This window comes from Pseudoliparis swirei, chromosome 13 (assembly GCF_029220125.1).
Source record: "Pseudoliparis swirei isolate HS2019 ecotype Mariana Trench chromosome 13, NWPU_hadal_v1, whole genome shotgun sequence".
Lineage (NCBI taxonomy): Eukaryota > Metazoa > Chordata > Actinopteri > Perciformes > Liparidae > Pseudoliparis > Pseudoliparis swirei.
The window spans coordinates 2,782,302-2,795,447 of record NC_079400.1 but is presented as its reverse complement, the minus strand read 5'-3'; the positions used below and the strand labels follow the sequence as shown (position 1 = coordinate 2,795,447).

The 13,146-nt window shown below is 44.5% G+C and overlaps 1 protein-coding gene across 1 annotated transcript; it reads left to right on the top strand.

The window, feature by feature from the left end:
* Positions 1-546: 546 nt before the first annotated feature.
* Positions 547-12,872, top strand: znf281b (zinc finger protein 281b). Its single transcript, XM_056430118.1, has 7 exons — positions 547-1,975; positions 4,862-5,371; positions 5,767-5,880; positions 7,232-7,355; positions 8,218-8,301; positions 8,387-8,505; positions 8,892-12,872. Exons 2-7 carry the CDS (start codon positions 4,934-4,936, stop codon positions 10,443-10,445), a joined length of 2,433 nt encoding a protein of 810 aa, XP_056286093.1. The 5' UTR covers positions 547-1,975; positions 4,862-4,933; the 3' UTR covers positions 10,446-12,872.
* The last annotated feature ends 274 nt before the right edge of the window (positions 12,873-13,146 follow it).

Below are 13,146 nucleotides of genomic sequence, written 5' to 3'. Positions count from 1 at the left end.
GATCTGACACACCGGGTCGGTTTGGCACAGATGCTGACCTTTTGAAATGAATAAGGCAGCTGCAAAATGTGACTATTGCACATGACAACAGTTCCTTCGTTATGCAGTCTGGTGTTTCCACTGGCATTCATTCATGCAGGCCACTCTCTCAAAATGGTGGTTTTGTTTGTTGTGATTGTGGCCCTCAACAATCCCTGACGTTAAGTTTCCTCAGTTGATGAACGTTATGATTGACATAACGAGTGAGTACACTGGCATCAGATGGAGAATCTGAATCAGTGGATTGCGATGAGGTATATCTGAAGTTAAAAGTTGGATTGTTGTTGTCTCTGTGAAACACATCTGTGCCTCAGTAGGATGTGAGTTTAGCTAATATGTGCTGCCTCATTAACAAAAGCCTATTTATGAATAAAGAACAAATTTTTAAAAGCATATCGAGTCAGAAGTACAAAACACAGACTACATCTCAACTACAGTTTATTCAATACCTGTATTATACAGTCTTAACATATTAGAACAAAGATAACATATGTGGCATTATATTTAGCAATATTTTATTGATCAGGGTCCCCATCATGTTCATAAAACAAAGGCTATTCTTCCTGGGGCCCAATCAAACACTCCATCAACAGAAAACATGAATCTTATTCTAACACACCATAACAACGACTCACAATGTACACAACCAGAAAAAACACAATAATAGCTAAACAAACCACAGATCACTCTAATAAACAATATTTCTAAGTATGTGACTAACGTATATTATTATTGAGCAAACCAGCACTGGGAACAATGTAGGCATAATATTTGTCTAAAATATTAGAACAAATATTAACTTTATTGGATTCAATTCAATTGGATTCAATCTATCTATTGTCATTGCACAGAGTACAGGTACACATGCAACGAAATGTGTTCTCTGCATTTAACCCATCCTTAGTTATTAAGGAGCAGTGGGCTGCAGTGATGCGCCCGGGAAGCAACTGGGGGTTCAGTGCCTTACTCAAGGACACTTCGACTTGCAACTAATGGGGAGAGCGGGGATCGAACCTTGCGGTTGCAGGACGGCCCTCTTACCCCACTGAGCTACAGCCACACAACCAGAAAAAAAACACAATAATAGCTAAACAAACAAAACATCACTCTAATAACCAACTAGATTAGAACAAAGATAACATATGTGGCATTATATTTAGCATTACTTTATTGATCAGGGTCCCCATCATGTTCATAAAACAAAGGCTATTCTTCCTGGGGCCCAATCAAACACTCCATCAACAGAAAACATGAATCTTATTCTAACACACCATAATAACGACTCACAATGTACACAACCAGAAAAAACACAATAATAGCTAAACTAATATTTATAAGTATGTGACTAACGTATATTATTCTTGAGTAAACCAGCACTGGGAACAATGTAGGCATAATATATTAGTCTTAAAATATTAGAACATTATAATCTTATTCTAACACACCATAACAACGACTCACAATGTACACAACCAGAAAAAACACAATAATAGCTAAACTAATATTTCTAAGTATGTGACTAACGTATATTATTGTCGGCATAATACTTTACAACAACTTAAGCGGTTTTAAATCTACATTCTGCAATCATAAAACCAGTTTTAATGCTTTTGATGCTTTTGATGGAGACGTGTCAATTTGTTCTTTTCTTCTGAATTACGTGCAAAAACGAAGTCTCAACTCACGCCGGTGCCGGTGGTCGTTGCTGCGTCGCGACGGGACTCGAGCCTTTCGGCTGAAGCCCTCAGACGTCAGCAGCCGCCTTCTGTCTCCTCTCGCGACCCGTCCGCTGCACCCACAATCCCCCGCGCCAGGACAAGATGGACGAAAGCAGCGACCGCCGGAGAACAATGTTTTGGCAATAAACCCCCGAAAAAGCTGCGAATACGGAGCGAACACAGGCACGTTTACGAAAACCAACTGCGGTCATGCGCAGGTGAGTGGGGAACCGTATTCACTTTGCATTCGTGGGGAGAAAAAAAAATGCTTTGTGCTTTTGTCCAGATCCACGTCTGGAGATGCACCGAGACCGAGCATCATTGTTTCTGTTGCACGGGCCGTGATGCGGGCGTTGAGACGGAGCGGCTAGCAGCTAACCGGCTAGCTCGTGGCAGCGCGATTGTTATAAACACAGCTGCTTTAAAGAGAGTGGTTTTATCTCGCCGGGTCACTGGAGGTGAAGTCCACGCGGACCGCAGTTCGGATGCGTGTCGGCTCGCTAGAAGCACCGGCGAGCGCCGTCCGGCTGCAATTACAGCTAAAGTGAGCTAACAATAACTCGAGCGCCAGCGCTGCTCAGCCGGACAGGTTTTCATTTCACGAGCGTCATCAAAGCTTTGCGAATAGGAGAATGGGCAATTTATGGCGTTGACTTGACCCTAAAGCTAACTTTGCTGTTTTTAATTTCACCCTAGCTACAGTTATCCCGTTTATTTATGTGTTATTAAATCATCTGGTGTGCTCGTGCTGTTCTGGTGTTCGGGGAGCTTCAAACTATTTATATACACGTCTTTTAAAACAGCGAATAAATCCGTGAAATCGCGGACGCTGTTTTAGCGTCAGCTAGCTGGGACAGCGCCGCTCGGTAACGACGTCGCGTCGGTCACAACGGGTCAAATTAGACGTTCATTGACTCCATTCGCGGCTAATTTGAGACCGCGCGACGTGTTCGCGTTACTTTATTTGAATGACTGGTTTAGTTTGTCGCGGCGTCTTCACCTCTTGTGTTGATTGAGGACGTAAAGGTGCGTTGATTGTGTCTCATTGTGGCTAACCAGCCGACTAGCTCGCTGTGCTAACTAGCGTGCTAACTAGTATGCATCACAAAAGCTCACGTCGGTGTCACGTCGCCAAATGGTCGGCGGGTCGAGCCTGACCGATGCTCCTCGCTCCAGTCTCCGCTGAAGTCACCCCGACCCCGGCTTCCCGATTCGACGGAAGCGTCTGGCTGTGTTTGACCTACATATTGTTTTGTTTGAGGTGAAATGAAGCGGTTCGTTTGGCGTTATTGGACCCGGTGCCTCTGGCTTCTTCTTGCATGTCGTCGCATCAAAATGCGAAAACAATGAGGATATCTTAATAAAAAACTATGAGCCGCTGCACATATTTGTAGTTTGGTTTCTGTCCAAGACGCATGTGGCGCTAAATGCAACTAGCAGAACAATACGGGATGGATTGAGTATGTGAGAGGCAGTTTCTCTCTCCCCCCATCTTCTGTTTCAATGTCCCAGCGCTGAGGCGCGTTACACTCTTTACATTAACAATCACTTCAATAAACCCTCACACAACATAAACTACCGTTCAAAAGTTTGGGGTCACTTAGAAATGTCTTTATTTTTTCAAAGAAAAGCACTGTTTTTTCAAGAAAGACAACATTAATCAAAAATACCCTCTATACATTGTTAATGTGGTAAATGACTATTCTAGGTGGAAACGTCTGGTTTCAAATGAAATATCTCCAGAGGTGTATAGAGGCCCATTTCCATCAACTATCACTCCAGTGTTCTAATGGTACATTGTGTTTGATCATCGCCTTAGAAGACTAATGTCTGATTAGAAAACCCTTGTGCAATTATGTTAGCACAGCTGAAAACAGTTATGCTGGTGATATAAGCTATACAACTGGCCTTCCTTTGAGCTTGAAGTTTGAAGAACAAAATTAATACTTCAAATATTAATCATTATTTCTAACCTTGTCAATGTCTTGACTGATGAATTTACCTTCCATTAACGATGAGGGAAGATACGATTCATTATGTTGTCTGTCATTAATATAATGAATCTCTTATGTTAATGACAGTACTATGTTTGACCTTTTTTTTGGTGTGCTTTGATATGGAAATGTGGAGTGATTCATTCTCCAAGTATTTGACGTATTGATTTGTAATGGCATTTAATCTTAGGTATAAACTGTGCCAAAAGTCTTTTGTTCATATTGAGAGAAATGGTTTGCCACTAATAGCCTTTATTTAGTTATGTGTACAGTATATTGAGTTGTTTCTCTTCTGAAAATGTCAATATATTTTAACGGATAGGCGTATATGCTCTTCTGTATTTCATAAAGTTGCTCAAAAAATAATAACATTTTCCATTTCCTAAAGCAGTGTTTCCGTTATGTAAGCGAAATAAATCCAATTAAGTAATTAATAGGCAGCAGAGAACATTGCAGTTCCCATGCTGTGAAAGCTGTGTAGCGGTGACTAAATATACCCTCAGTGAAGAGATGAGGAGCGTTGCACACGAGGTGTAGGACGAGTCTGAACTGTAAACTCATTCATGTCTAAAATCATCAATTAACATGACTTTATTTAACTCATTCATGTCTAAAATCATCAATTAACATGACTTTATTTCACTCATGTATGTCTAAAATCATCAATTAACATGACTTTATTTAACTCGTCTAAAATCATCAATTAACATGACTTTATTGAACTCATTCATGTCTAAAATCATCAATTAACATGACTTTATTTAACTCGTTCATGTCTAAAATCATCAATTAACATGACTTTATTTAACTCATTCATGTCTAAAATCATCAATTAACATGACTTTATTTCACTCATGTATGTCTAAAATCATCAATTAACATGACTTTATTTCACTCATGTATGTCTAAAATCATCAATTAACATGACTTTAATTCATTCGTCTAAAATCATCAATTAACATGACTTTATTTCATTCATGTCTAAAATCATCAATTAACATGACTTTATTTAACTCATTCAAGTCTAAAATCACCAATTAACATGACTTTATTTAACTCATTCCTGTCTAAAATCATCAATTAACAGACTTTATTTCATGTCTCTTTCAGGATATTCCTCTCCTGCATTCCTCTTTAGAATTATTGCCCTCCTTCCTCCCTGCACAAAGCAGACCCACCACTATGAGTATTATCCAAGACAAATTAGGCAATGAGTTTTTGCGCAACGGTGGCATGGATCCCAATTTCGCCCCGGGTATGCTCATGTTCAGCCACCTGCCGCCCGTCACCAGCTTCACGCGGCTGGCCTCCCAGTCCGTGATGGGCGAGCTTCCTCAGGAGATGGTCCTGAAGAAAGAGCGGGATTCGCCGCCGGAGCACCACGGCGGCGGCGCCGTGAACGCGGGGGGCTTCCTCCACAGCATGGGCATCAAGCAGGAGCGCCTCAGCGAGCTGGATTACCGCCTGCCGCTCTACGGTGGGAGCGTCGGGTTGAACTGCGCCGGCGCGGGGAAGAGCGGCGCCGACATGCAGGACATGTCTTTCGGGAACCACCACCACCACCAGAACATGCTCCTGCACGACCTCAGCCTCAGCAACGTCCGTTCCCTCGGAGAACAGGTGAGAAGAAATCGTGGGAAAGTTATTTTTTTCAAGCGGCGTATATATTTGATTTATCCGTAGGTGCTTGTTTCCTCTTGTCGTCGTGTTTTTACGTCCTTATTTGCCATTTATAGAAGTTAACTTGTTTGCACTAGTTTAGCAACCCCAGATAGTTTGTTTTTATCTCCGCATTATTTAAATGTTAATTTCATCTGTCTACTGTTGTCTAAACGTATTACCAATAACACCAGGTCACGCCTTAAGCCGCCCTCTTGTATAGCGCTTTATTTACTATAATCTGTATATCCTGTATTTATTATAATACTTTCTGGTTGGATTTCAAACTGCATTTCGTCGCTCTGTATTTGTACATGTGTAATGACAATAAAGTTGAATCTAATCTTTGTCCATAGATGCCCGGAAGACCGGTTAAGGAGCCGAAAGAGCCCTCAGGGAGAAAAGGGAGAAGGAGCAATGGGGACGGGCAAGGAGGCAAAGCACGAAGGAAACGCAACGATGCCGCAAAGGTCATATCCCAGGGCTATTCAACTTAAGTAGCAAGTGGGCCGAATAAGAAAATCACGGGGGGTGTGAGGGCCGCACAGAATATTGATCAAATCATGGCTAAAAATAAAAAACAGTAATGTATATTTCCACAGGTAAACAGTCACACACGAAAATGCGTCGGTATTGTGTGGCAAAAGTGTTGCGATCAAGCATCACGATAAACATGTTTCAAAGTGTAAATATCCGCTCAAGGTAACCAGTTGTTTCAGATCCCTTCAACCAAACTGTTCCCATGAAAACATAAGAAATGTGACTTAATGGATCAATATATAAATTTATTGGGCTGAAACTAATATCTGGTGGCGCAGCGCACAGACTGCATGTCTTTGAGTGCAGACTCCTTTTGCGTCAAAGAGATCGAAACCAGGTCGGGCGATCTTTTTATTTTTATTTTTTCGAAAATGTATTTCTTCATACGTGGCTGTGATGCACTGCTCACTTATACAATCGTAATCGCCGAAATGTATATGAACGGTGGCTTGAAGATCTCCAGCAATATGTTTGTGAATGTGTGACAAATCTGGTGCGCGAGACAGAGCCCCGCTGCAGATGTGAAGAGAACACAACGCACGCGCAGGGAAACCAGTAGGTTTGAAAACCAGTAGGGGTGTAACAACGGCAACCAACACGGGTGCGTAACATAAAGATGTCACCATACAGGTTTGGTTGAGGCAACAGTGAAACTCAATGTATAAAAGAGGCGTGTCCGTCAGTTGTATTTTTTCTTACCAAGTGATACTGATTTGCAGGCAGTCTTGCGGGCCGCTAGTTAAACTCAAACGGGCCGCATCCGGCCCGCGGGCCGCTAGTTGAATAGGCCTGTCATATCGGTTTGACTAATTTCCTTCACCGCACCAGAAAATATGTTTTCTTTGGACGAAAGATTTCTATCTTCTATCCCATTTGACTTTTTCACACATCTGCGCTCACATGACGTAAAAATAATAATAATAATTCAGATTTCTATAGCGCTTTTCTAAGTACCCAAAGACGCTTCACAGGGGACAAGAGACAAACGGAACAAAACGAAAAGAAAGCAGACAAAACAAACAAACGGGACGTACGGTAACAAAAAGAAAGGAACGAAAGCTGGAGAAGCTGTGGGTCGTATCGGGGGGGGGGGGGGGGGTTAGCAGGTGAAAGCGAGTTGGAGGAGGTGTGTTTTGAGGGCTTAAATAACGGTAGTGGGAGCCTGACGGATGTGGATGGGGAGAGCGTTCCAGAGGGGGGGGGGCAGCTGCTGAGAAGGCCCGGTCACCCCTGATGTGTAATACTCAACAGTATCTTACTCCTCTTGTTCCTCCCTTCCAGGCCATGATGCTGGATGCAGACGGAGCCTGCATGTCCCCCAACTCCAAACCACATATCTGTGAGCACTGTAACGCCGCCTTCCGCAGCTCCTACCACTTGCGCAGACATGTTCTCATACACACAGGTGAGAGGCTTTCGCTGCTCGTCAACGCTCGACTTTTACCCTAGGCTGGCTTTTTTTTCTTTTTTTTTCGAACTAATACATTTTAAAGTTTCTAAGTTAACATTCTAACCAGCTACTTTCACTTCCTTTACCAAATGCACCACGATGACGATAAAAGGGATTTTAAATGCCAACGGGAGGTGTTGGGATACGCTACAGAAGGCGGTGTCTGTTCTCTCTTCCTGTAATGCAGCTGGAAAATCTATATTTTAATGAAAATATGCTCTAGAATCATTTGCATGGAAGCTGGTATGATATGATCCTCGTACTCGGTTCTCCTTCCCCACAAGGACCCGGCGTCTGATTTGAAACCAGACAATCGCTGACGCCGTGGATGACTCGGCGATGACTCACGTATTTCTGTCTGTCTTAGTCATTCTTCTTGCTGGGAATTCTTCACTTTGCTGTCTGAACTTGAACTCCTACATCATTTAAAAGACTCAAACTCTTTTCACCACAATTTGAAACTATTACCCGTATATCTTATTTCTTTCGGTGTAACTTTATCCTACAAAGGTCACAAAAATAACAATTTAGACATCGGAAATACGGCGTTCCCATTTAAATAAAACATCCGTAAAGCTTCTTGCTGTGGTGACTACACAACGTGTGTCTACTTATTAGTAGTGTTCGTATTATTAGTGCTGGACTGCTCCTCATGCGAGTCTCAAGCATCTTATTTTGATGTGTGTTCGTGTGCCAGGTGTTTGATTAAATGCCCACAGGTCCATGTGTCACGGCGGCCGTACGGTAAACACGGTTATGTGACAGACTGGGAGTTAATTAATGTGGTGAGCGGATTGTTGTACTCTTGATCGCACAGGTGAGAGGCCTTTCCGGTGCAGTCAGTGTAACATGAGCTTCATCCAGAAATATCTGCTCCAGCGGCACGAGAAGATCCACAGCGGTGAGTTTCAGCCCCTCTGCGTGGGTCGGAGTGAACGCTGATACAAACTGCTTTTGTGACTCGTGGTCTCCTCCGTCTTTTGCAGGAGAGAAGCCTTTCAGCTGTGACCAGTGCAACATGCGCTTTATCCAGAAGTACCATATGGAGCGACACAAGAGGACTCACAGTGGCGAGAAGCCATATCGCTGCGATACTTGCCAACAAGTAGGTTCTATGTAATCCATAGCGGAGCACTGTTTGGTCTTCTTAATATATATTTTGCTAGTTGACTCTGTTCACTTTGAATAACTTTTAAACACCCCGTTTAGAATAATGTGTGAGTAACATGCATTATCAATATGTGGGCACGTCCCACACAAAGCCCCGACTCAATGAGATTAGTCGTATCAAAATGGTAACTCTACAGAAGAAAGATTTATTTTCTTCTGTAGAGGTACCATATCAATATATATTTATATACATTTATATTTATTTATATAAATATATTTATATATATATTCAAGCTGGATTTTTGTCTTTTTTTAACTGCTTCTGTCCATCCAGGAACAACGAAGCTTATATTTCTCCCCTTTCCTTGTTTTTTGTCATAGTTTTTCTCAAGAACAGACCGGTTACTGAAGCACAAACGGACTTGTGGAGAAGCCATAAAGAAGGGCACGGACCCAAACATGCTGGAGCTCAGCGAAGCAGAGCTAGGCCAGGGCAGCTATGCACTCACTCAGGGAAACTCTGCCACCTCCGGGCGGAAGAGGGCCAAGTCCAAAAACGGCGAGGGCAAGAGGAAGAAGAATGCGTCGGCGGCCTCGTCCTCCGGGGGCCTGCAGGACTTCGGCATGGAGCACCCTTCGGGCTCCGGCCCCGCCATGCAGGGACGCTCTCCGAAGCTGGTCTTTAAGAAAGCCGGCCGCAAGGCCCTGGACAAGGGCCTGCTCTCCCTGGGAGACGGCGCCGACGGACAGAAACCGCCGTGCCAGAAGCCCGGCGCCATGGACCACGGGGGGGCGTCGGCCCTCGACAACATGGTTCTCCTCCAGGGGGGCGGGGCGAACAAGCAGGAGCCGACCACCAGCAGCAACTACGACGACGCCATGCAGTTTGTGAAAAAGCGGCGCTACCTCCACGCGGTCAGCAACGACTACGGCGCCGGCTCGCTGCTCATGGCGCCCCAGGGCGGCGGCGGCGTCGTCATCCAGGGCTCCCTGGGGCCGGAGCCCACGCTGGCCATGCTGGACTCCTCGCCGCTGGAGCTCAAGCACGACAAGTCGGGCATTCCGGACGAAGTGCTGCAGAGCCTGCTGGAGCACTACAGCCACAAGCCGGAGGGGACGCACCACCACGACGTGACCTTCGACCTGTCGGACCACCCCCACCACGTCGACCTCCAGCCCGCCGCCCCCGTCACCCCCGAGCTGGAGGACGACTCCCCCGGCGACAAGACGGCCGTGATGAGCGAGTACTCCAAGTTCCTCCTGCAGGCCCTGGAGCGCACCAGCCACAGCGGGCCCTTCCCCATCCTCGGCCCCCCGGGGCCCCTGTTCTCCGACAAACACGCGTACGCCTCGTCCCCGCTGGACTGCGTGTACCCGCCCGCCGTCTCCTCCCCGCTGCCCGTCGCCGCCCCTTCGTCCTCCTCCTCGTCCTCCTCCAAGTCCCACTACGGCATGCTGGTGGGCTCCCCCTCCCAGGCGGGCTACCACCTGGGCCTGGAGCCCGCCGGCCGCCAGCAGCTGACGCCGTCTCAGGAGCTGACGGAGCAGCTGGAGAAGCAGCACCCCCCCGGCACTTTCAGCCTGCCCCCCCAGGACCTGACCGCCGCCGCCGCGGCCGAGGGCTCCAAGGGGCAGCAGGTCAAGGCGGGGGGGGGGGCCGCGCCCGCCAACGGCTCCGGTTACCCCGACCTGTCCCCGCTCAACCCCCCGAAGGAAACCACGTACCAGATCGAGAACTTCGCCCAGGCCTTCGGCTCCCAGTTCAAGTCCGGGCGGGTGACCCCTCTGGGCTACGGCAGCGACCCCGGGGGAGAGGTGGACCATCGAATACGGACTCCGGTGTCAGAATTCTCAGGGTATACCAGTTTGTTAGCCGACGTCGGCGAGCCAGTGAGTACAGGATCAAAAACCCAGACAAGCCAAAGTTTCAGATAAGGGTCGAACGAGGTGAATCCAGTCGGGGGCGGTTCTGTTGCTGTCCACACGGTCCCATCCGAATTTTGTTCTTGTAGCAAGGTTTGTTTTTTAAACACTGCCATTAAATGTTGATACAAAAATGACCAGGGAGGGTCTTTCATGGCCTCAAATGCAATTTTTTTTAATATTCTCAATTTTATTATGTATTTTTTTTTTAAGAGTAGTGATTTTGATATGAACGTACCGTAGATTTAAATGTAATTTAAAACATTTAGAGGGTAGCTATAAACTTGCTTGACTTTTTCTTGTGTGTTTTTTTCTGAACATTGTGTTTTATCAATCATCAAACCATTGTGAAGTAATAATGTTGGTCATTTCAATAATACCATTTGGTGGCAGGGAAAGGCCCAGAATTCAAATTGCAAAAAAAAAAAAAGTATATATTGTCTGTTACAAGAAGCATAAACTCAGGAAAATAGGCAAAATTGTGTAATAAGACTTTGTATTATGAGATGCAATTAGCACAGTTTTTACAGGTGTACTTTTGAGACTACAAAGCTTTGATTTTGTTTGTGTATTTTATTTTTATTTTACTCGTCACGACGACAAATCCCAATGGCCGTGTTTGGTTTCCACTGCATGGAGCGTTGTTTAGATTACGGTACTGTCGCATCGCCGTGGAGACGAGGATGTCGGAGCGCAACCGACCGTCAGCTGACAGTCTGACGAACCGAGCGCTCCTCTTGTCGAGCGGCCTCGTCGATATTCAACTTCGTGCCGTTAACGTCCATCCCGGATCGTTTTTTAATCACGATGTTGCTGGAGTGATTTCTTTTTTAATTGAAAACATTTCTTTAAACAAGTCACCACTTTTCTACTCCATCCCTTTTTTTTTTTTTTTTTTTTTTTTTTTGGTCAATGGAATCAAACAAGCACTTTTAAAAAAACAAATCATCATTGGAAGCAAAAACAACCCATACAATTCATATGTGATACGTGATTATTATGCGAATGATTAATATTATTTTAAGAGGAGAAAACTGTGAACTGGGCTTGGGGGGGGGTGGGGGGGCTGGGTTATTGTTTGTTAGGGGTTGACTAGGCATGACCACGGGCATCTAAATGTATTTTGTTGCTTTTGCTCAAGGGCAGAAGGCGGGGGGGGGGGGGGGATTGTTTTTCTTACGGTTTGTCGGGTGATGTTGTAAAAAGATGATTTGCCATAATTTTGTGATACAATATTTTGATAGCACCTCTTTGTATTTAAGTGTTTTTGAGACACGGGCTGACATGCTTGGAACCCTTATATCTTTGAACCCCTGGGTATGTTGGACGCACACCCAACCCCCCCCCCCCCCTTTTCTTTATTTATTCTCCACGAGCCACATCAGAACTCGGTAGCAGATATTTTTGGCAAGTGATCACCGGACTTGTTCCCCTACTCCCTCCTACTTTTTTTAAAGGATTTTCTTTAACCTCACTGGAGTAGTAACCGCTTCAATAATACCGTTAAGAAACAGGAAAAGTTAAGTTATACCCCCCCCCCCCACCTCCCCTCGGCCCACATTGCAGCCCTGCACTCGCAAGAATAAACAATGGCCTTCTTTGTCTTCCGTGGCTGAAGCCATTCTATCCCGGCAGCCAGGGTTGATATTTAATTTAGTTGATTTCCTGTGGGCCCCCCTCCCCTCTCTCCCCTCCCCCCTCCCTCCCTCCCTCCCTTTCCTACGTCTGTGAGCTCCACAGCCAAGAGACTTTGAAGCTGCTCAGATCCCAGGGAACAAAGACTGACCAGCCACCTCACTCCACACACTCTGCTTTTTAATGGAGAGAACGAGTGGGTGAGAGCTGGAGAGAGAAAAAAGACAATAAGATTGACCTAAATATACCTCATATCACTAAAGCGTAAAAAGCAGGGACACACGTTTCATGTATGTAGTGGAAATATTTGTAGTATAGGTTGGACATATTGTATAATCATGTAACACTGCCTGTGCTTACAATTATAGAGCGAATGACTTGTCAAAAATGCAAATGTGTTTTTTATTTTTTATTTTCTGTTCAACATCCACGCCAAGCAGTGTTGCGTTCTAGATGCCTCATAGAACATTCATTTTTCTCAATTATATCCCTTATTTTTGTTACTTGCCATAATGTGTTTTGATATGAACTCTAGAAGGATATTGTTTACAAAATGTACAAAAACACTAAAAATGTGTGTTCTCAATTTCTTTTTGAGTTTTTCTCCAGTATGCATGATAAAGACAGTTTTGTACGGCTTTTTCTGACTCACCTCAATACCAAATTTTGTAGCAGAGGCCTCCCCATCCCTTTGTCTTCTTTGTTCTAGACCCCTCGTGATATGATTTCCCAGGCTGTACCTGTTATTGAGATGATGAACGGATTAGAGAAGCCAATAAAAACCTTTTGTTAAAAAAAAAAGTACACTGTGTTTGTCTCTCAACTGATTGTTCAACCATCCAAGATGCAGCACAATGAGAAAAAAAACGGTTAATATAATTGTTTATGTAATTTAAAAGGGGATTGCACATTATCCAACACTAAAATATTATATAAAGTATTGTTTTTTGCAATTACGCAATAATAGTAAACATGATACCCCAAAGTAATTGTTTCTAAGCGTTGGTGTCCTGGTAAAGGCAGCATATGATACAGAAAGCCATCTGTAAATTAGATTATCATATGAAGAGAATAAGGA